At 36.3% G+C, this 24,407-nt stretch overlaps 4 protein-coding genes across 5 annotated transcripts; 1 reads left to right on the top strand and 3 right to left on the bottom strand.

The window, feature by feature from the left end:
* Window positions 1-1,013: 1,013 nt before the first annotated feature.
* On the bottom strand, window positions 1,014-2,972 carry LOC106376698 (coatomer subunit zeta-1). Its single transcript, XM_013816806.3, has 6 exons — window positions 2,730-2,972; window positions 1,935-2,094; window positions 1,709-1,856; window positions 1,551-1,628; window positions 1,357-1,441; window positions 1,014-1,234 (listed from the first exon to the last, which is right to left on the bottom strand). Exons 1-6 carry the CDS (start codon window positions 2,730-2,732, stop codon window positions 1,175-1,177), a joined length of 534 nt encoding a protein of 177 aa, XP_013672260.1. The 5' UTR covers window positions 2,733-2,972; the 3' UTR covers window positions 1,014-1,174.
* Window positions 2,973-6,494: 3,522 nt separating this feature from the next.
* Window positions 6,495-9,595, bottom strand: LOC106376703 (gibberellin 20 oxidase 4). The gene is made up of 3 exons (XM_013816816.3): window positions 8,571-9,595; window positions 8,136-8,457; window positions 6,495-7,590 (listed from the first exon to the last, which is right to left on the bottom strand). Exons 1-3 carry the CDS (start codon window positions 9,275-9,277, stop codon window positions 7,333-7,335), a joined length of 1,287 nt encoding a protein of 428 aa, XP_013672270.2. The 5' UTR covers window positions 9,278-9,595; the 3' UTR covers window positions 6,495-7,332.
* Window positions 9,596-12,774: 3,179 nt separating this feature from the next.
* LOC106361585 (uncharacterized protein At4g19900-like) lies at window positions 12,775-14,882 on the top strand. Its single transcript, XM_013801366.3, has one exon. The coding sequence runs from the start codon at window positions 12,991-12,993 to the stop codon at window positions 14,335-14,337; it is 1,347 nt and encodes a 448-aa protein (XP_013656820.1). The 5' UTR covers window positions 12,775-12,990; the 3' UTR covers window positions 14,338-14,882.
* A 127-nt stretch (window positions 14,883-15,009) lies between these two features.
* On the bottom strand, window positions 15,010-23,601 carry LOC106376710 (uncharacterized protein At4g04980-like). Of its 2 annotated transcripts, XM_013816825.3 has the most exons (8): window positions 18,643-23,601; window positions 18,000-18,359; window positions 17,822-17,917; window positions 17,614-17,737; window positions 15,953-17,529; window positions 15,698-15,862; window positions 15,477-15,629; window positions 15,010-15,390 (listed from the first exon to the last, which is right to left on the bottom strand). In XM_013816825.3, exons 1-8 carry the CDS (start codon window positions 18,709-18,711, stop codon window positions 15,193-15,195), a joined length of 2,742 nt encoding a protein of 913 aa, XP_013672279.3. In that variant the 5' UTR covers window positions 18,712-23,601; the 3' UTR covers window positions 15,010-15,192. The 2 variants fall into 2 exon arrangements, with proteins under 2 accessions (XP_013672279.3, XP_048595777.1); XM_048739820.1 differs by having other exon boundaries at window positions 15,012-15,390; window positions 18,000-23,600.
* Window positions 23,602-24,407: the final 806 nt, after the last annotated feature.

Below are 24,407 nucleotides of genomic sequence, written 5' to 3'. Positions count from 1 at the left end.
AAAAGAGGAATCAATAAATCATGTTTTCTTTGAATGTCCATCAGTAGTCCAAACATAAGCTATCTCAAGGATCCAATCGAATCCAGACATCTTCTTTTTACAAATGGTTTATGCAAATATGATTTACTTGTACTGGAGGATTCCACCTTCACGGGATAATCATTAGTTTCCATTGCTTTTATGGTATATTTGGAAAGGGCTAAGCAATAAGGTCTTCATTAACATCGACGTCGATCTAAGAAATACTCTTCAATTGGTAGAGGCAGAATCAATACTTTACAAAACAATAACACAATGTGTCACTCAAGATAGAGAGGTGCAGTCGGCAACTTTACCCCAGATACCTGGTGCTTCACAAATGAATCATTGAAAGAAAATGATAATTACGCGGGAGAAGGTGATATAGCACTTTAGAAGGTTTTGATGGATTAATGGGACAATAAACACGAGAGCCATCCTTTCACTCATTCATTTGGAATTAGAAGCCTTTATTTGAGCAATGTAATGCATGAACAACTTTCATAAATTCCATGTAATTTCTACAACTGATTGTTCTCAAATAGTGAAAATCATTTCAGAACCAAAAGAATGAATTTTAGAGACATACTTGAGAAATTTTCAGAGACTAAAAAAAGAATTTTAATCACACAGAATTGATACATGTATCAATAACGCAAAATACAAGGGAGACTCGAACACATAATACAAAGACGAATAGCCTGATACGCAATGTTCAAATTCGACCGTCGTCCATAATATCGAGTACACAGACGGATAGCCTGATACGCAATGTTCAGATTCAACCGGTGTTCATAATATAAGTTACCGTAGTTTATAAGTTACCAGTTTGTTTCGCAAAATATTAGTTGAATTGATGACAAACAAAAAAAATTGGTGACAGTATTTGATGATCATTTTAAGTAAATGCTTAAAATTAATGATGTGCGTGAGTTATTTTGTACTTGATCTATGTTTTGTAATTTACTTTTGTATAAACATGAAAAAGAAACAAATATAAACTTTGATTTTTATTATCTTACTCGTAATTGTGACTAAGAGTCAACCAACAGAGACAAACAAACTGACACACAGTTATAGTCTTCATTCAGTTCATACTTAGATAACAACCAACCAACCAACATTAGCTAGAAAGCAAATAAGCAATACACGCACATCATTTCATAAGTGACCTTGTCAAATGCTCTCTTGCCGTCGCCAGTGCCTGACTTATCGTCTGAAGCCAAACCAAAACAACACACACACACACAGATATGTAACAAGTTCATTAGTTATTTGTTACTTGAGATAGTTACATTTCTAACAAGAAAAAATATCACATTTAGAACAAGAAAACACCTGCTCGGATAGAGGAGCGTTAGGGTCAATGCTATTGATTCCTGCCTTTTCTGCTATCACATTTGCATCCGTCTCCAGGACAATACTGAACAGATATAATAAGAGTAGTAGTACTTCAGAGTATACAAGTAAGTAGCCTAGGAAACGATTTATTTATCTAACGAAATGTTGAAAGGAGGAGAACATTTACAGACCCGCCATCGATGATTTCGTCAAAGCATAGAAAGATGAGATCAAGATTGTCCAATGCCTCTCTCTTATCAGCATTGCCTCTGTAATTTAATGTTTAGAAAGAAAAGAAAGTCTAAAAACTTGAGGTAATATGAGAACTGTAGCTATGATAAGGCAAGACCTGAGGAGGAGATTCACTGCATCGAAGAGACCCTGAAGCACACTGGCTAAGATAAGCTCGTTTTCTTCTTCACCTCCCGTAACAAAGAAATGAAGATCTTGCACAAATTTGTACACAATGATGTTGTTCTCCAGTGCCGTCACTTCAACTGCGTATCAAGAACTAGCAATCAAGACAAATGATTATACTACAAAACATAATTCACTAGGATAAAAAAAATACTTACCTTCGGTGCGAGCGTTTGTTTTTTGAGTCTTTGAGAAGACAGCTTTTTCGAATGCTTCTTTAGCCGTATTTGTTGGCCAGTCGCCAGAGTAGTACTTAGCGGCTATGCGCTTTCCTTCAGAATCAAGAAGCAGAATGTTCTTCACTTTTGGGGGTAACTCCTATGTGAACAAATAAAACACAAGAAAGCTTAAAGATTGTGAGATATTGCAAATCATAAAAGGATATATGATCTAATGATAGAACAACGTTTGAGAATAACTTCAAAGTCTCAGTTTTTACATTAAGAGAAGGCCTAATTATCCTTTTTCCTATGGATCCAGGGAAGTCAAACTGCTAAACAACATCTTCACCACATGCTATTCCAACCTTACTACAAATACAAACTAACTTAAAAAATAAAATCAATGAAAACAAAAAATTCTTCTTTGTGATCAGTTTAACAACATTCAACCAACTCACACTAGCACCTCCTCCAATGACTTTTAAAGCTAAAATTCTTGATTTTCACGCTATCAAGATCATCATGAACAAACTTTAAAGTTGGAATTTCACATGCAAGTTTTACATAAATCTATTTGGTTTTAACCACTTACTTGAAACTACTGCTAATTTCTTATTAATTTTAAACAATTACAAAATCTAACATATAGCATGCATTTCAGTTTTCTTTTGTTTCCATCGATTTTCCTAGACAACGTAAAAGCCATACCACAATCCAAAATTAGCAGAGAATCCAGAGAGACGTGAAATATGAAGGCAAGAAAGACTGAAAATAGTTTTTTTTTTTAATTACCATGGCTAAAGGAGATGAAATCGGCGGAGAAAGCTCTAGAACTTGAAAGAGAAGATCTCTCTCTCTCTCTCTCTAAGTAAAAATATCGAAGAGGAAATTCTTTGATACGTTACAAAATATTGTTTTTTGTCCACTTTGAGCTATGATGACTCAAAGAATCCAGAGCGCTACTTCCACACGTCACACTCTCCCGGTTTTCTCTAAACCGGATCCTGAACCAGTTATTAGACTGATACTTGAGCCTTCTCTAGAGCGTTATATATAGCCGACTCCAATTTGTTGTGATAACACCAAATCTTGTTAGTTGTCAGCAAAGCAAATCTTCTTCCACCAATGGATAGATGCCACATCACAGTCTCATAACGGACTCTAGCACCTCAATTGTTCTTGTGTAACACTCTCTGGTTCACAAAATTTCAAACTCTTTGGAAGTGCATTGAAAAGTACAATCCACTAGAAGATTGGTAAACATCCTATTTAAAGAAGAAGGTTACAAAGTAAAGAGGCAATTAAACTTCAGCACCGACTTAAGGCCTGTTCGTTTTATCAACGCTGGACGCAGCGTCAGCGTCAGATAATTAAGCCTTTCATCATGGCATCGTACAGCACCGGTGACGCATTAATGACTTGTTTTCCAGACGCTGCGGCAGTTAACAATGAACTAAACGACGCGGAAAATTTCAGCGTCACTGCGTCTCGTTTTCTAGTGTCTCTGGCAGTTGATGAGCGATTGCTTTTACCTTTGATTCTGTTTTTTTTTGTCTCTGTTGCCTTATATTTTTGAACGCTGCCGCTGGAATCGGCGATAACGAAACGAACATGGCTTTACTATTACGTATGTATTTTAGGGTCATGAAGGTGTTTTCCAACGTCTTCTATCGAAACTTAGGGACCGACAGGTCCTAACCGATGTACCGATTTTAATACATGTACCGGACTAAATCGAAGTGTGTTCTATGATTGAGTTTAAAGTCAATCGAAGGCGTCGATTCTCAACATATATATATGCATGGATAAATTCAGCCAATTGGTCTTCGTTGACCAATCATACTCAAAATTTCATTTTGCTGACAATTTAAACAACTTAAAAAACAATTGTTCTTTCAACAAACAAAAGAACAATATTTTATTTAAGGTCGCGATCGCAGGTTACATGAACATCGAAACGAACATAATCAAAATAAGAGAAGTTACTTTTTCAAAATTATTTCATCGTAGCGAAAAGAAACAAAATGGTGTGACTGGTAACCAAATTGGATTTAATATCTTTCATCGTAGCGAAAAGAAACAAAATGGTGTGAATGTAATAATATCTTTTACATTCCAAAAGATATTAAATCCATTTTGTTTACATTCCAAAAGATATTATTACATTCCGAAAGATATTAAATTCTTTCCAGAGGATATACGAGCCAAAAAATCTAGTACATCCTAGTCATTCAGAAAATTCATTTTGTTTCTTTTTTATAAAACAGAACATGTCCACATTAACGGCTTGCCTAAAGGGAAGATAGTACCGAGTAGAGGAATTCGTCAAGGCGATCCCCTCTCTCCCTACATATTTATAATGTATAGTGAAGTTCTCTCGGGATTATGTAACAGAGCACATGAGGAAGGAGCAATCCAAGGGATCAAGGTTGCGAGAGGTTGCCCCTGAGTTAACCACTTACTATTTGCGGACGACACTATGTTCTTCATCAACGCTAGTGAAAGCAACGGCCGGGCACTGACAGAGATCTTAAGAACATACGAGGAGGCCTCGGGACAGGCAATCAACCCCGAGAAGTCGACAGTAACCTTCTCTCGATTCACGCCGATGGCCCTAAAGAATTCGATCAAGGATGTTATCCAAATACATAAAGAAGGCGGAGTTGGTAAGTACCTGGGACTCCCGGAGCTCTTTGGACGACGAAAGAGGGATCTCTTTTCAACCATCGTGGAACGCATCAAACAGAAAGCCCGAGGCTGGTCGACGAAGTTCCTTTCCTCGGCTGGCAAGATGGTTATGCTGCAAAGCGTCCTCTCTCATATCCCGTCTTACTCGATGTCATGTTTCAAGCTACCGGTGTCATTGTGTAATCGAATCCAATATGTTGTCACGCGCTTTTGGTGGGATAATAATGAAAATACCAAGAAGATGGCTTGGGTCTCTTGGGACACAATCGCAAGACCAAAAGGAATTGGTGGACTTGGTATGCGAGATTTCCAGAGCTTCAATGACGCGATGTTGGCCAAAATAGGGTGGAGGCTGTTCAAGAACCCGACCTGCCTGCTGGGAAAAATTCTGAAAGGAAAGTACTACCCTGAGACTACCATTTTCCAGGCCATAGAAACGTCAACACCGTCACACGGCTGGCGTAGTGTGTTGATAGGACGTGACCTCCTGTTAAAAAATATTGGATGGGTCGTTGGAGATGGCCAGTCTATTCATGTATGGCAAGACCCCTGGCTCTGTCTATCTAAACAAGAACGCCCGATGGGACCGCCTACCGAGCAGAGCATATCTCTAACAGTTGCAGACTTGATGCTACCGGATCGCATAAATTGGGATCGTACAAAAATCCGACTTCTCCTACCTGCTTATGAGGCAAAGATACTCTGTATCAAACCCAGTCTCACCGGAGTTCAGGACTCGCTGATATGGTTAGGCACAAAGTCCGGGGATTACTCTGTTAAATCTGGATACTACACTGCAGTGGAGTTAGAGGCTGACGCCAGGGCATCAGATGAAGCCTTCAACTGGAAACAAAACATCTGGAACCTAGACTGTACCCCAAAGATTAAGCTATTTTCATGGAAAGTACTTAAAGGAGCCATACCTGTGGGAGAACGCCTGCTCGAACGACACATCGAAGTGGATCCAAAGTGCAAAAGATGCGGATGCAATGAATCTATCATTCATCTCCTCTTCCATTGTCCATTTGCTTTAAAAATATGGCAACTTGCGCCTTTTATCTCGGAAATGGATTATAGAGGAATGATAGATTTGATGGCTGTCTGGCCTGCAATATGTAAACAAAAAACGCTCCCACCTGCCGGGATCACCTCTGGAACCCTGTTCCCTTGGATATTATGGGCCATCTGGAAAGTCTGAAATAAACTAGTGTTTGAAGGTTTCTCAGCTTCCCCTGAGGACACCCTTTCCTCGGCCATAACTTTGGCCCGAGAGTGGAGCATCAATGGCAAACCAGAGGTTTCTGCCGGTAAAAGAGATCAGGCGAGGAGTATCCCAGCTTCAAGTGGAGTAACGGTGGTGCGCTCAGATGCTCCCTGGTGTGCGACGCGGATGTCTGCGGGTCTTGGATGGAATATCCTCACTGCTCCACAGAGCATTTCGTTCCAACTCCAAATGGAGCACACTGCGTCGCCTCTAATGGCTGAGGGGCTCGCTCTCCGGGAAGCGGTCCTCTCTTGTCAACGCTTGGAACTACGGAACCTTAGGTTCGAGTCGGACTCGGCTCAACTCATCCAAAGCCTCACGACCGGAGTGACCATTGCAGAGCTGATTAGCGTAATTTCAGATATTCGAAACTTGGCTGTTGAATTTGAGACTAGCTCTTTTGCTTGGATTCCTCGTGAGAGGAATGTAGAAGCCGATAGATTAGCTAAAAGCGCTTTAAATTTGTATGAGCCTGTGTCTGTTAGGGAGGAGTTTAATGCCCCCAACTAACTCTTTAATATTAATCAAGTACGTGTTTAAAAAAAAAAAAAAGAACATGTCCACATTTAGACCTTGTGGTCTTCCTTCTATCTTCATGCTTGTTGTTGGCTTAAGTGCTTCATGTTGCTATCTTTATTAAACTTTGTTTCACTGTATATATGATCCATGGATCATAGCTTGTAACTGTACTTTTAATTTTAATTAGAAAGCCTTTAAAAAAAAAAGAACACGTCCACATTTTTCTTTTAAAAGTGAAATGTATGCAATTAATTAGAAGCGAGGCTATGCATATATCATATATGGCTCCTAAGTCCTAATTAAATCCAACAACATAAAGAAAGATAATGAAAAAGAAAAGCTTCAAAAATAGTATTTAAGAAAAACCATTTATGAAACTTAAATACTGCATATGCGACAGCCAGAGCCGTGCCATAGGCATGGAAAAAAAGGCAACAGACTTCAGGCCCCTTCTAAAATACTAATTTTTGGGGTTTCATTTCCTTTGTTATTTGGTGTACTTAGTTAAAGAAAATGCATTTAACTTCATCGTTTTGTTAGATGTACAAAAAGAATCTCTTTAAGATAATTTATTTCATTTTCTATTTGTTTTATTTATTGTAAATGTATCAATTATCATACTTTATGTATTTAACTGTTTTTGTCTTTCTATTGATTTTTTTCATGTATAAATTATCAAAAGAATTTAACTCATTTTATATATTCATATTTTCATCTATTATATAAATTTATTTACAGTTTCATTTATCATATTTTAATTAAATTTAAATATTTTGTTTTACCATTTTATATTTGATATTAATGTATTTTCAATATATAATATAACATATCATTATAACTAAATTATAGTTCTTTAATAAACTAATATTTTGCTCCAAAACCCCTCAGCATTGCACTAGCGACAGCACACTATAATTTTTTTTGTCAGAAACTTCCTCTGTTCGTATGCCATTTTGTGAACTCATCAAGCGTGCTTTCATCTGCTCTATAATGTTTCATTACAAACTCATGAAGCATAGACCATGTAAAATCTGGATATGCTCTTTCACCTCCTAATTCCGCTGGTGGCCTCACCACTTTGTCCATTTTTGGAGAAAGGAAGAATGCAAGTGTCTTTCTTTCGGTTTTGCTATTCACTAAGGCTCGATGCAAGCAACTCTTGTATATTCCGTTGGTTAGAGCCTATAATTAAAAAAAATCCCGAAAAACAGGAAAGTGCAAAATTGTTAAATTCTTGTATTATTCAGTAGTCTCAGTTCTCAAACTATTTATAGCTTCTCTGAGAGTTTTATTGGAAATCATATACTAAATAAAATTTAGGGAAATTAAAGTCTCCAATTTATATATATATACATGTTAAAAACACTTCTCCTTCATGCATTGATCAAAGCTCCCATACAAAACTTGTTTCAGTTTCTTGTAATATTAATAGTCACCATTTCGCAAACTATTCGTTTCTCAAAAAAAAAATTCTCAAACTATTCAGAAGTTTCTATGAAATATTTTGTCTAAATACACAGAAAAACAAGATTAAAAGATAAAAACATCGAGAAGTTCCAGATATGATGATATATATAGATATATCCGAAAACCTATAGCTTTAACTTTATGCATTGATTAAACCTCCTAAAATACTTTTAGAAAACAAGTGTTTAAATTTGCGGATTTTATTTCAAAAGTATATTTGCTCTTTCATTCATTGATATTAGAAGAAAAGGAAACGTTACCATGAAAGTGTCGCCAATGTTTACCACCAGTGCTTGAGGGTTAGGAAGTATTGCTTGCCATTGGTTGTCCACGAAAGCTTGAAGACCGTTGACTTGGTCTTGTTGAAGTATGGTTAGAGATGTTGGATCGCAGTGCGGTCCTGACCCTAGTACAACATTAGGTTGCTTGCACTGTGGATAGTAATTCAATCTAAATATCGACTCATTGTCTTCGAAAAACTCTTTGAAATGGCTCCTATTGATGCCAAGACTCATTCCAAGAAGCTCCATGATCTTTAGTGAAAGATCGCTCATGGCCTCCGCGTATTCTTGATAAACAATCCTGCATATATGCATGGAACAAGATTTACGTACGATATTTACTACATAACATATAAACGAAAATGAAAAAGTAAAGCAAATAATCAATCGAGACCGAAAAAGAGTCTCATATACCCAAAATCTTTGTATTCGTCACCCATCTTCTTAACGATGAACTCTTTAACATCTTGGGAGTGGTTCTCACTCTTCTCCCCTGGGGAGAATGCAAACGACAGCGTTTCCTTCCATGGGAGATTTTTTTTGAATCTTCCAACAAAGCTACTAGCATAACCCGAGCTTTCGCCCCACTTTCTCTGAGCCTTATGTTTCTCACAACTCGGTGACTTGAAGAATTTGTCCATTAGTGTGCATGCACCAGACAAGAGCTTCTCATCGATTCCATGGTTGATGACTAGGAAGAAACCATGTTGCTTTGCCGCTTCCGCCACTAGTCTTGTAGCCTCCGAGACCAAAAATGGGTTGCCAGAGAGAAAACCAGCAAGGTCGATGAGAGGGACTTGGAGGATCGGAACGTTTGTAGAGGGTTTATCATGGTCGGGCCATACAAACTCTTGAGGTATCTTGTCTGATTTATTATTTAAGTCAGCTGAATCAAAGATCATCAATGGGTTGTTTTTGGTTGCATCTTCATCGAATGTTTGAGGGAGCGTTTTGATGGATTCCATTTCATGTGTGAAAATGAAATGATAAGAAAAGATGTTTGATATCAGAAAGAAACAAGAACTTAAAAGGCTTTTTAAAAGAGAAAATAACGTTTTCAAAGGGTTGTTTTGGGTTGCATTTTCATTGAATGTTTCAGGGATCATTGTGATGGATTCCATTTCAATTGTGAAAATGAAACGATAAGAAAAGATGTTTATTATTTGAAAGAAACAAGAACTTAGAAGGCTTTTAAAGGAGAAAATGACGTTTGATTTAAGCTTTTCTCAGTGTTGTCTGGTGTAAATGGGGAGGAGAAGAACGACATCCTTTATATATTATTTAAAAAGCATTGTAACATTTATGCTATGGTAATGTGTCAACATTAGAACAATTTTTAGAGTTACTATAGAAATATGTTTTAATTAATAAAATAATTACAATACATGTCATTCATTATTTGATCTAAAATCTAAACAAAAACTATATTTTTCATTAGATTAACTATAAAATTAATTAGTAATAAATCAAAAAAAATTTCTTCTTTCTTTCTTCAAATAAAAGTTATAGAATTACTTAATATGATTTAAAATATATATGACAATTAATTATATTGATTAATAAAGATTTGGAAACAATTTATTTATCATCTACCATTTTTTAGTTTTATATTATCATACTTTGAATATTTGAAAATTATTAAATTATACTAAAATTATTAAAAGTTCCACATTAAAATTTTGTGTTTAATAGTTAAATTTTTATTATAAATATATAAATGATTATAACACAATATGAATATAAATATTCATTTAATAAATATTCAAATTAAAAATATATATAATTATTGTTTAAATTAAATTATATATCATATAAAAAAAGAATTTTAATGAAAATTTGAAATTTATCGATAAAACTATGGGCCTTTTACAAAAGAAGGAAAGAAATGCTTATGAACTAATCAATCTTGTTCAACTGAAAGATGAAGACGTATGCCTTAAGTGTCAAACACTTCGAACCAGCGTAGCAAGGGGCCCTCCAGTTTGTGAGGAGGCTAGGTTTATATCTAGTGCTACTGTGCTAGAACTCTATTCCTGATTGCTTTATCAATCACTCGAATAAGCTGAGCAGTCCCTTGAATACCTTTTTGATGTCTGCGTGCATTTTTCTCCCTCCAAACATGATAAACTGTAGTTTGAAATACCATTCTTATGAAACCTGTCCATCCTGGTTGATGCTCCTGTCTGAAGAAAGTTCATAGTATCTTGCCAGTCCGGGTTTAATCCTTGACCCTATGAGCCCTCCTGCCATTCTATTCCATACCGTATAGGCATAAGGACAAGCTAAGAACAAGTGATCCCTCGTTCATCCTTCTCACTGCATAAGATACACTCTTGCTGTATACCCCAAAGCCTTATTCTATCAGATGTGGAGAGTCTATTTTTTACAGCGAGCCAAGAAATGAAAGAGTACCGAGGAACACCCTGCACAAATCATATACTGCTACTCCAAGGAACTTCTTCCCGCTTTGTTTCTGACCTGATCCCAAGTAGTTGAGAAGTGTGTATTATAATTGTCTGGAGAATGTCTCCAATTATAATATACACTTATATATATTTTAATAATTAACCAATTAAATTTATAAATAAAAATAGAATCTTCATTTAACCGTTTAGTAAGCTCAAAGAAGATTATGCAGAGCCCAAGTCTCTCAAAGCTGCTTTGCGTCATCCTGGCTGGAACGGTGCAATGGGAACTGAGATTGATAATATGGTTGAGACAGAAACATTTGAGCTTGTGCCACCTGCAGATGGTCAGAACCCCCTCGGAAGTCAGTGGATTTACAAAACAAAATACCACGCTGATGGTACTGTGTTCAAACCGAGAGCGAGACTTGTAGCAAAAGGCAATGAGCAAGAGGAGGGCCTCGATTTCATAGAAACATTTAGTCCAGTTGTTCGTACAGCAACAATTAGGACTGTTCTTCATGTGGCAGTTACAAAGAAATGGTCCCTGAAACAACTTGATGTTCAGAACGCCTTCTTGCATGGAGATTTAAAGGAGATTGTGTTTCTGAAACAACCGCCTGGTTTTGTCGACCCCAACAAACCTGACTACGTCTGGAAGCTCAAGAAGGCGATCTACGGTTTAAAACAAGCTCCACGTGCTTGGTTTGATAAGTTTAGCAATTTTTTGCTTGACTTCGGATTCATCTGCAGTTTCCCTGACCCTTCCTTATTCATCTATCATCATGGCTCAGATGTTATCTATCTTCTCCTCTACGTGGACGATATGATTCTTACTGGCAACAACAATACGCTTCTGGATCATCTTGTTGCTCAGCTCAGTCAAGTGTTTCGCATGAAAGATATGGGCTCTGTACACTACTTCCTTGGGATTCAAGTTCATCAAACTCCGAATGGTCTCTTTCTCAATCAAGAGAAGTATGCTTCTGATGTCTTAATCAATGCAGGAATGAAAGATTGCGCTCCGATGCCCACTCCTTTGCCTTTAAAACTGGCCACTGTTCCCGGTCAAGATGAACTTTTCTCTGATCCTTCTTACTTCAGGAGCATTGCAGGTAAACTGCAGTACTTAACACTCACTAGACCGGATCTACAATTCTCTGTCAATTATATCTGTCAAAGGATGCACTCACCTACTGTCTCGACTTCATGTTACTCAAAAGAATCCTTCGCTATGTTAAAGGAACTCTGAACATGGGAATTGGCATCAATGCTACCTCAGACTCCACACTTGTCTGCTACAGCGACAGTGATTGGGCAGGTTGCACTGAAACTAGAAGATCAACTGGTGGCTTTTGCACTCTATTAGGTTCCAATGTCATTTCTTGGTCTGCTAAGAGGCATGAAACAGTTTCTAAATCTTCTACTGAGGCTGAGTACAGGACCATGTCCCTTGCTGCTTCTGAGATTGTCTGGTTGCAAAATTTGCTTCGAGTGATGGGTCTGCAACAACAGCGCATGCCACTTCTTCTGTGTGATAATCTTTCTGCCGTGTGTCTCACTGCAAATCCCATGTTCCACAAACGGTCTAAACATTTTGATGTCGACTATCATTATGTGCGTGAGAGAGTGGCTCTCAAGACGCTGGAAGTTAAGCACATACCCGCTTCTCTGCAACTGGCCGATGTCTTCACAAAATCGCTTGGTCAGGAAGCGTTTTTCCGTTTGCGGGACAAACTTGGTGTCTCTGTTCCTCCGACCCCAAGTTTGAGGGGGTGTATTAGTCAGGCTGAGCCCAAGACAACAACAAAGCCCAAGCCCAATGATATGAGTTTCGGAGACCAGTCAAAGATGAAGACAAAGCCTGCTTTAGCTCAACCTCTCAACGTTCATATTGCAGAGCCAAACCGTACGACGAGCAGGACCACTTTGGCACCGCGTACAGCTCACCACCTTGCAACAAAGAATAGATTCAATGTCCTCCAAACACGTGTAGAGGTTCATTAGGGTTTTGAGGTTGCGCTTGGCATATAAATAGAGTTAGAGTTGTATCTTTATAATCAAGTTGAAAGGAATAAAAGTGTTGCAGTCAAAACTCTTTCTTCTTCAATAAGGCTCTTGTGATTCACACTATTTTAGTCACTTTGACTTTAGTTGGTTTTTTAGAACAAAAATTAAAAATGAGTTATTTAGGAGATTTCCCTTCTTTAAATAATAGTTTAGTACTCATCCCTTTCACCTATTATGAATGATACATCATACATGTATATTCGGTATGCCAAGAAAGTTAAAAAAAAAAAATTGTTTAATATATTCAGCAAACATGTATCATCATCACATAAGACAGACCAACAACACCCTTTTATCCTTGAAGAAATCTTTTACACCAAGTCTCTGTCTTTAAAATATTTGTTTGGAGAGAACAAAAGATGGAGGAGAGCAGAAGAACAGAACAAGTTGATTTATTGCAGATGTTGAAAAATTTGACAGTTTCTTTGGTTTGTTGTCTTCCATTGTCTCTTCTAGGTCTTCTTCTCATGCTTCTCTTAATCTACAACAGCTTCTCTGCCTTCTCCCTTCATCTTGATCCAATCCCACCCAAATCCACTCTTTCACTCAATTATAACCACCACCAGGTTCTTCATCATCATCCATCATTATCATCATCATCAACATCGTCAAGGTCAACTTTAACATCATCATCTAAGTCAGATTCTTCAATGTTGCTTGCGGTGAAAGAAACCTCTTCAGGGTTCGTACAAAAGCAGAAAGTTTCGCCAATAAAGACAGAGAGAAGGACAAGGAGACGGAAGAGAAGAAACGGGTTAACACCCGAGATGACACAGAAGCCACAAGGCAAATCAAGACAGAAATTCAAGACGAGGATCAAGTCATTCTTGTCCGAATCCTCATGCAAGTCCCTGTTCTTCATGATCTGGATCTCCTCCATCGAATCTTTTGGTGAAAGAGAACGTTTCACTATAGAGAGTCTCTTCAAGTCTCACCCAAATAGCTGTCTGATCTTGGTCTCAAACTCACTTGACTGTGAGAGAGGAACACTCATCTTGAAACCCTTTACAGATAAAGGGCTTAAAGTGCTCGCGATCAAACCAGACTTCACTTACATTTTCAAAGACACGTCAGCAGAGAAATGGTTTGAAAGACTGAAGAGAGGAATGTTCAGTCCAGGAGTGATTCCACTAGAGCAAAACCTCTCTAACATTCTAAGACTAGTCTTGCTCTACAAGTTCGGAGGGATCTACTTAGACACAGATGTTATAATACTCAAACCTCTCACCAGTCTCCACAACGTAATCGGAGCACAAACGGTTGATCCGGTTACAAGAAAATGGAGCAGGCTCAACAACGCGGTGCTCATCTTCGACAAGAACCATCCTTTGCTTAAAAGCTTCATCGACGAGTTCTCAAGAACCTTCAACGGTAACAAATGGGGTCACAACGGTCCATACTTAGTGTCAAGAGTGGTTGCAAGATTCAACGTTTCTAACTGTTCGTCGGATATGGGATTCTCTGTTCTTCCACCGTCTTCGTTTTATCCGGTGGACTGGACTAGGATCAGTGGATTTTACAGAGCGTCCGTGAATGGGAGGGAGGCAAATTGGTCACGTAAGAGACTTATGCATTTACGTAAACATAGCTTATCTGTTCATCTTTGGAACAGAGAGAGTAAGAGTTTTAGGATTGAAGAAGGAAGCATCATTCAAAAACTCATGTCTGATTCTTGTATCTTCTGTAACTCTTCATTTTTACGTTAGTTTTTTTTTTGTCACAACATTTTTACATTAGTAAAACAAGAACATGCAAAGTAAATTTTCGCACAAGAGAGAGAGATATAGACAAAAGAACAAATATATCTGCATGATGTGAACATACAAATTTGCTGTTCTATCTGCCACTTTTGAGGAGCCCTACAAAACAAGCAATGTGTTATGTGTTATTTGTAGATCCGAAGTTTGTTTCTTCTAGTTATTTATGGCAAATTTTAGGGTTAAACCCGTCTTTTTTGTTTTGCTTATCACAAAGCAACACATAAGGTCAGATATCCAAATGCAACTGCAGTGCTCAGTATTAGAGCATGCTGGCTTCAGCCAATCCCATTCTATTCGCATACCAACTTAGAGTAATGAGATAAATATTGTAATCTAAGATGATATCTTCATCATATTTAAAAGCTACAAGTAGGTTGTGATTCCTATTTTTAGCCTCGCTATCATCAACTTTTCGCTAAATTCTGTTAATATATATCATTTCTTTTGCCAGGTTTTGTCATCACCATTTCGACTTGTACCTTACAACTAGAATTAAAGAAAGAAAAAGTTTATAACAACAAAACCATATTACATATTCTGGCAACACAATGGTCTTCCTTGACTCAAAAGGTTTTTATAGGTTTTCACTAAAAAAACTCTGCACCTCTGAGCTCCCATGAAACCTCTAAATCCTAGTCTTTTTGGGTGGGCTTCAAAATTACAAACTCAAAGCCAAAACAATAGGTTAAATATTATACATATACTTTTTTTTTATCATTCCATATCAAACATTTTGGAATATTTTTAGGTGTTTAGAAAGGCAAAAAGGAGTAGTAGTCATGATTCGAAACGATGGATACATCAAGGATTCTGAGTATCAGTTTGGATCTCATGAGCCAACTCTCTGGTTAAAGAATCAGCTCGATCGTCGTGTCCTCCAGCAAATGTGTAGACTTTGAATGCAAACTGAAATGACCTCCACAGCATTTTAGCACATCCTACTGTCTTCTTAATGCTAGGCTTTGCATCAGGTGACACAAGCTTTTCATCTCTCTTTTCCTGTGAATTTTAGGTTGATCAGATAAGAACTTTGGTTTTAAAAATACTTAAAAATAAAAGGTTATATTTTTTAGCTGTTTAATTACCTTCAATGCGAGTTCCATGCAGTTTGATGAGATATCAACCATTGTCTCCTTGATCTGAAGAAGTATGTTGAAGTCAAAGTGGATGTTGTGGCTCTTGAATTTCTTAGCTTCTTCATCTTTGGTTCGGTCCAGCGTGTCGATGTCTCCTTTGATCTTTTTATTTTGGATATTTTAGTTACATGATGTTGTTAAAACGGTATGAAATTAAGTAAACTAGTTACCTTTGTGAAGTAACGTTCTACTTTATCAAGAAGCTGAACCAAAGGAGGTTCTATCTTCCAGTTCTGTAGCTCGGTGATCACTCCGTGCAGCTTCGAGTACAATGCAACAGCCATTCTTATTGCTTCAAGTTTCTTCTGTGGAAACCCTTCGCATCGCGCAAGAACCTAATAGTTTCAAAACATTTTCAGAATCAAGAATCACAAAAACAGTGGACATAGAAGTGATGGCAATAAGATGTTTGAAATGTTACTGACCTGTGTCTCATCTGTAAGATTTTCAAGAACTGATTCGACACGGCGGTGGAAGCTAAGAAGCTCAGTCATGTCTTTAGTCTGGAACTTAGTGATCTCAACCTTCAGCTCGTTGATTGATTTCATGTATTTAGCAACATCTTCTTGAATCTGCTGAAAATATGCAGACTTCTTTGTGATCTCAGCAAGAGCATCAGCCATTCCTTGCTTTCCACCGGCTGGTGCGCTTCCGACTCCGGCTTTTCTTCCGCTTCCGCCACCTTTCTTTGCCTCGGGATCACGACCTTCGACTTTCCCTTTAAGGATTCTGTATAGGTTCCCTAACTGGGTGGATCTTTTTAGTTTAGTAGCTGCTTTCTTGGGTCGCAAGCTTCTTGCTGCTCCTGGAGGTGGCGGTGGACCAGCTGCTCCTGGAGGTGGCGGTGGACCGGCTGCTCCGTTTGCCACACCCATTCGAGGTGGTGGTGGAGGTGGTGCTGCTCCGTTGGCCATAGGAGGTGGTGGCGGAGGAGGTGCAGCTCCCTTTGCCATAGGAGGTGGTGGTGGAGGCGGTGCTGCTCCATTAGCTTGAGGCATAGGAGGTGGTGGTGGAGGCGGTGGTCTACCACCGGCTCTATTCGGTATAGGCATTGGTGGAGGTGGTGGTACTATGTTTTGCATTGGTGGAGGAGGAGGCGGTGGTGGTGGTGCAGCTGCAGTCCCTGGAGGTGGGGTAGGCGGTGGTGGCGCCATTGTGGTTCTTGGAAGTGATGGCGGCGGTTGTGGGGCCGTCACAGCTCCTGGAGGAGGAGGCGGTGGTGGTGGAATAGAGCCTTGTAAAGGCATAATGGAAGGTGGAGATGGTGGCAGTGGCGGAGGAGGTGGGATTGATGATATGGCCACCACATTAGCCTTTGTAATCAGCGGTGGTGACGGAGGAGGAGGAGGTGGCGGTTGAGAAGCTAAATATACAGATTTTGTAGTGGATAGAGGAGGAGGAGGAGGAGGTGGTGGTGGTGACAAAGATGCTGGTGCAACTTCAGATTTCACTGAAGCATTGAGTTTGGATTCAGATGTTGAATCCAGTGGAGAGACTTTCATGAATGTATCTTCTTGCTCATCTAGAACAACAGATTCTTCTGTCTCCATCTTCACATCAATCTCATTCGTCTTCTGCTTGTTCTCTTCAACAACATTAATCACTTCTTCTCCATTGCTTTGGTTTGGTTCCTGAGCTTCTTTCTGTGACAAAATGTGAATAGCGAGCCGCTTAACATCGATAGGACTGAGCTTCTCAAGTGCTTGAACTCTCATATTCCACAGAAGATGTGATGCAGAGTTTGCAAAGTCTCCAACTTTACCAGGCGAACCCATCATCATTGGTTCTGGAAGGACCGATCTTGGCGTGATTGGTGAGCCGCAAAACGAGCTTCTGCTGTCGGAGAATGAATCAGATGGAGATAAAACTCGACTGCTCGATGTTTTGGCAGTCCTTGGACTAACCAACTCTTTCTTCTCTTCCACTTCATCAATCTCCATCATATCAAATCTCTCTTTAGACATCTTGATCAGTCCATCTAATGCTGCTAACACCTTTTCCACTACAAAGGAAACATAACATTTTAAAGAGTTTGAAATTTCAAGTCTTGAAATGATTTTCTTGTGAAAGTAACGTTTATTGTTACCTAGTCGATCGGACTGATTCTTTCCAACGCTGCTACTCCAATACTTAGACTTAGCTATCCATTCTGGGTTATCGATCCATGAATCTCCAATGGATTTCAAAGCATTGAAGAAATGGTCAAGAACCTATGGGATAAACAATTGATCAGACTCAAGTTATTTGAACTAAGGACCAGAGGAAGTCATATATTCAGCTCATGTTTTGAATACCTTATCAACATTTGCGCGTCTAATTTCAGATATATGTGAGCTGTGGATAATCTCAGGACAAAGATTTTGGAGATCTTTCATTGTATGCATCACCATCTATCCAACAACAAAAAAGGATGTGAGTACAAAAAATATACACTATTAATAAAAAGGATAACTAACTTTGTGGTGTACTCACATCGGTTATTGAAGGAGAACCCTCGAGAGGAGCAAGGTCAATGATGTCTCTAAAGGTAACGATCTTTCTGCGAAGCTCGACCATAAGAATAAAGTTTCCTGTCCATTTAGGCGAGCTGGTTGTCTTTGGGCTCTTAGCTTCTCTAATGGAAACATTCTTTAGGATGCCCATAGGCGAAGAAACACGTCTCGATGATGATGATAGTTGGCTCCCGGATAATATTGTCTTAGATGATCTAATCGGTATAGGTGATGAAGGTTTTGGTGAAGAAGAAGGTTTAGGTGAAGAAGAAGAAGAAGAAGATTTATCATCCTGCTTCTTAACCTTGCTAACTTTAGGTGACGCTTGGCTTTTTATTGGCTGAAAATTGTTATTATGAAAAACTGTTAATTAGTTCCTTTATTATTCATCATCATGTAACAAAAAGATACAATCTGATGATCTAACATGGACAAGACGAATGCTTATAAAAATCTGGTACACATAATAAGTCAAGAGACAAAAACTTATTAATCCAAGACTTTTCTATATATCATTTATATGATTTCCTGAATACATGAAAGGACTTTGTGCATATGAATAATCAAAATCAGTCAAGAGAAATTTAGCATAAAATCATTCACGAAAACAAGAGCAATTTTACCTGTAACTTGCTCGATGATTTACGACCGAACAACATTGTTTGGATGTCCAAACAGCCTCCGGCTGTCATAACTTGCCGGCAACTCCAACTTTATAATGTAACAAAAACTATATTTTTTGGGGGTTTCTGTTGAACTTTTCAAAATAAAATATGATTATTTACAGACTTATTCAAAGCCTTACAGCTGAAGAATTAATATAGAATAACATCAGAATCGTGCAGGGCAGATTAGGGTTTGAGATTCAATTCAAGAGCGACTTGTTGGCTGTGGGACTTATGGAACTTTCTCAAAGAGAGAGCCAAAGGAAACCAAATGTTGAATCTGTCTTATATAAGGGAAAATGTTCTCTAACCCCTTCCTAAACCTATGTCCTTTTTTTAGTTTGTATTGTTCTGTTTTTTTTTTCTTATCTGTGTGATTTACTAATTATATAATAAATCGAAAAGGTAGTTAAAAACGATTGAATTCCTATAGCCATTCTGTTTTTCTGGAGACTAAACCTTTGTAACAGAAAACAAAATTTTATCTTGTTTCAAGTAACACAAAAAGAAAGCAAAGCAATGTATGACCTGCACAATTGGTGCTTCAATTGAAAAAAAATTTTCGTTAACAGACATATTATTTATTGTGCAATGTACAGGTAAGACATTAAACAATATCATATACCTCTCAACACGATTTGCAGCTCGGTGAGCTTCTTGATTACAAACTATATATAAACAGTATCCCTAAGATTTATATTATTTTTTCTTTCAAAAGTGCTAATATAACAAACTCATCTTCGCTCACAAAACATATAGAGTATGAATGTACAAGAGGTAAAAAATCTAACTATAAATTTAATACATCACCATACATTGTACATGCAGTTGTAAATGTAATGTATGAAATTATTTCTTTTTGATTTAGATGTTATAAAATGTAAAAATTATCTCAGTAGTGAAGTTTTTTTTTTTTGAAAAAAACTCAGTAGTGAAGTTTGTGGACCGAAACAATTAACCTATAACAATTTCCAAAATTTTGGACATAAAATGTCATAAGATATACAAAATGAGATTTAAAATAGTAGCTTAATTCCTGAAAAAACATGATATATCATCGATTATAACATATAACTAGATTTTGATCCGCGCGGATTTGAGGTTTTTAATCTTTAATAAATTTTAAATCTAGTATAATTTTTTTTGTTTCACATTATAACTATTGACTTTTAATGTTTTTATTATTCATTATTTTTTATAGTGTGAGATTTGTTTGAAATAGATTTAAAGATGATATGTATGTTTTTATTAGTAAAGATATTCATTAATAAAAAAATATATTTTAATTATTGAACTGTATTAACCAATGTTTTGAAAATATGATTGGACCGTACAATCGAACCAGTCGGATCCTGACTCGCTCTTCTAACTGGTTCTGAGTTGTGCTAAAAACCGAATTTGAGTTAAATCGGACCTAGTTCAATATTAAAACCCAATTTTCGCAAATTCAAGTTAAAAAATAAAAAAAAATTGTAAATTTTAATAAAATTTCATCAAAATTTAATATTGTTTTCTACTACATATATAAATAAATTAGTTTTAAAATGGGACATTAATATTTAAAAATATGCACATTAATATTAATCCGTTTGTTATGACTATTTCCTTAAGTTATTTTCTGTATTAAGAAATAATAATAAACTCTTTAGGTAAAATATTGTTGTTAGTTACAATATCTCTTTTTGTACATTAAGGAAATTATGAGTTGATGTATGGAATATTACTTTGGCTTAAAAATAGGCTGAATTATATGGTGTTAGTCTAACTAATAGGTCCAAACAACCTTACATAAGTAGATTTTTTTAAGAATGCTTCCCTTTTAATAGTATAGATAGGTAAAATATTGTTGTTAGTTACAATATCTCTTTTTGTACATTAAGGAAATTATGAGTTGATGTATGGAATATTACTTTGGCTTAAAAATAGGCTGAATTATATGGTGTTAGACTAACTAATAGGTCCAAACAACCTTACATAAGTAGATTTTTTTAAGAATGCTTCCCTTTTAATAGTATAGATAGGTAAAATATTGTTGTTAGTTACAATATCTCTTTTTGTACATTAAGGAAATTATGAGTTGATGTATGGAATATTACTTTTGCTTAAAAATATACTGAATTATATGGTGTTAGTCTAACTAATAGGTCCAAACAACCTTACATAAGTAGATTTTTTTAAGAATGCTTCCCTTTTAATAGTATAGATAGGTAAAATATTGTTGTTAGTTACAATATCTCTTTTTGTACATTAAGGAAATTATGAGTTGATGTATGGAATATTACTTTTGCTTAAAAATATGCTGAATTATATGGTGTTAATCTAACTAATAGGTCCAAACAACCTTACATAAGTAGATTTTTTTAAGAATGCTTCCCTTTTAATAGTATAGATAATGTAGTTTGTAAGTTGTACTAGTGTCTTCGTTATATACAAAATTCAAACCGGTCAAAATGCAAACTTCAAAGAAAACAAAAATGCTTATAAGAATTTGTTATTCGTATCCTTCAACGGTTTTACACATTATCAATTCTAAAATTATATATTTTCAAATTTTCTCCACTTCATGATTTTTCTTTTGAAAAGCATGCTAAGAGCCTATGTTTATATGTTGATTCCATCTTAATGATATGTTTTGTCTAACTACAAATCTCTGATTATATATATATATATCGAAAAAGTATAACATTTCTCAACTAGCAATTTGATAATATCTTATATTTTTTAAATTAAATAAATAGAAGCGCTTATGCTAATTCTAGTCAAAGTTTACAAATAGAAACGGCACAAAGTATAATTCATGCATCAAACTTTTATTCATAAGAAAAATATTTAAACTTCCTCAGGTGGACCATTCAAATCGTTATACGCGTTGTGGCTAGTCGGTAAAACATAAAAACACGATGAATAATTAAATAATAGTAGAGTTGTGCACTTGCTAATTTTAATTTTTGTCATATGGACGGTGACATTGAGAAGATATTTATTTTTAGTTTGCTACTGGAGTCTATAATCCAATATCTATAAATATTAAATCTCAGAGATAACTCAATAAAATTACAAAAAAAATTCTGAAAACAAAAATATTAATAAATCTATAATCGTAAGACGAGCAAAACCAACAAATATCAAAAACATTTTGACGTAACAACCAAACAAAGCGTTTCCGAGTCTGTTATTTGACGCAGTAAAACGACTTGTTTTGTCTCCAACCGTTTTAAACGCAACGTTATTTTTCTTACTTCACCTTCTTGTGTTGCCCTTTCTCGAACCAAAGAAACTCGGTTCGAGGCTTTTCGTGATGCACTCGAAGCTGATCTCTGATCAGCAATTCTTCTCTGCCTTTCCAAAACAAGAATGCAACTTTCAGCAAACGACTTCTTCTTGTTTTTCTTTGACGACCAAGAGAATGTCTTTTACGTTGATCTTCTAAAGAGGAAACAGTATCATCATCGCTTTCCTTAGTCAGATTCACTTGATACACTAGACACATGCATCTCATTTCCCTTTCGTCTTGGAAGCTTTGCCTTTCGAAGGCCATGGCATGTTTCCTTGGTTTTGACTTGGCATTCGCTGCAGGTGGGTAGCTAGTACCACTGAGGTATATGGTTTTGCCATCCCATTGGTGGTTGAAAGTTTGGAACAAGAGGTGCGCATTGGTCCAAAGTAACTGACTTGTCATCTCCACAAAAAAAAAAAACTTTTTCATTTGCATGTGTGTCTGAAATAAAATACTACAAGATAGCTTTGTTTTCAGATGAGTCTGTCCAATTTAGTGAAAGATCAGCACCTTCATTGTTGAGGATGATCCCTGAGGAACCTAACTGTAACGCCCCGACCTGCCCACGGCTAATGGGCCACCCAAACCTGTTGCCGCATCCCGTCTGACGGTTGGTCCGTTAATTTTCCAAGCTTCAGAATCATTGTTTACTGACCCTTTAATCACCACCCGATATTTCCCGTGCTTTGGCCTCACTCGCACGGTATTGCGAATTACTTTCCGATAGGTCACCCATCATTTCACTACTCCAGCCCAAGCACGCTTAACTCTGGAGTTCTAAACGGATGTGTGACGGAAAAGATAAGTCAACTTTGGTGACATAGGTAGCCAAATCAATTTTCTTAAGCCTTTCCATATATCACAACTCGAGATGTTACAATTCACCCTCTCTCAAAGAACGCAACGTCCTCGTGGCGCCACGACAGATCTTAAGACGCCTCTTGGGTCAGAACTGAGATGGCTAACCAGCTCTGATACCACTTGTAACGCCCCGATCCGTCCACGGCTAATGGGCCACCCACGCCCGCTCTCTCGGCCCGTGGACCGCATCTCGTCTGACGGTCGCTCCGTTAATTTTCCAAGGCTCGGAATCATTGTTTACTGACCTTGCAATCACCACCCGGTCGGCCTCACTCGCACGGTATCGCGAATCACTTTCCGATAGGTCACCCATCATTTCACTACTCCATCCCAAATACGTTAAACTCTGGAGTTCTAAACAGACGTGTGACAGAAAAAAAAAAGTCAACTTTGGTGACTTATGTAGCCAAATCAATTCTCTTAAATATTTTCATATATCACAACTAGGGATGTTACGCTAACAGGATAGTTATTGAATCCATGGCTTCAGAAGAGAGAGAGAGTCAAACAGTAAAGTCTTCTTCTGCTTATGATAAAGGAGAAGACGTGAAGGAGACATGTTGACTTGAGTTTTTATTATGTTGTGTCGAACGAAGCTTACGGTGACAGGAAACGATGAATTAAGCTTGTCACATGGAGTATTACTGTTATTTTTTCTTAATTTAATGTTAAACTAGATTTTTCTTCCGCACATCCGTGTGGGGAGATTTTCATATTATAAATATATAACAGATACCATCGCAAAACTTTCAAAGATATAATTTACATTTTAGTGTTATATATTGTATAAATCTATAATGTTATTGGTTATGTTTCTTATTCGATATTATTAATATATAATGATTTGTTTTATACATTTTACTTTATTATTAATTTTTATTATATCTTAATATATTTTCAAATTTGGTAAAATAAATTCATAGTATGAAATAAACAAATTTAGAATCTCCTTCATTTTATTTTAATTTTTACCGACTGAATACAATACATTTTAAAATTTTTATTTAGTTATAATATAGAACTGATATTTTCTTAGCATAATTTATATTTCTATGTTATTTATTTTAGTATATTGTGGGATTTTATAAGTAAAAAGACTATAATAATACTATATTATTAATTATGAAATCAATCGCTGCATTAATTTAAAAATATTTTAAAATTTTATTAAGATTTTGTTAGACTTTTCCAACATATTTTGTTATAAGTAAAAATAAAATTTAAATTTACAGTTAAAATTTACTTATTAATATCTATATAATTTATAATATTTTTTAGAAATGTTATATATTAAATAAATTAACTTAAATAATCAAATAGATGTATAGACCTAGTATGAATTGTTTATGGTATTTCTTTTAGTAAAGAATATATAGAATATATTTATAAAATTTGAAAAATAGCATACACTTTTATTTTTTTATAATAAAATATTATTTAAATTAATTTATAATAGTATAAATTATTAATTATGAAATTAATCAATGGTATTAATTTAAATAAAATATTTTAAATTTTTAGAAAGATTTTTGTTAGATTAATCAATGTAATTAATAAAATGAACCTAATAAGGTTAGTATGATTT

The sequence above is a fragment of the Brassica napus genome, chromosome A9, assembly GCF_020379485.1.
Source record: "Brassica napus cultivar Da-Ae chromosome A9, Da-Ae, whole genome shotgun sequence".
NCBI lineage: Eukaryota > Viridiplantae > Streptophyta > Magnoliopsida > Brassicales > Brassicaceae > Brassica > Brassica napus.
Note: the sequence above shows the minus strand (reverse complement) of the source record. Positions and strands in the feature narration are given on the sequence as shown.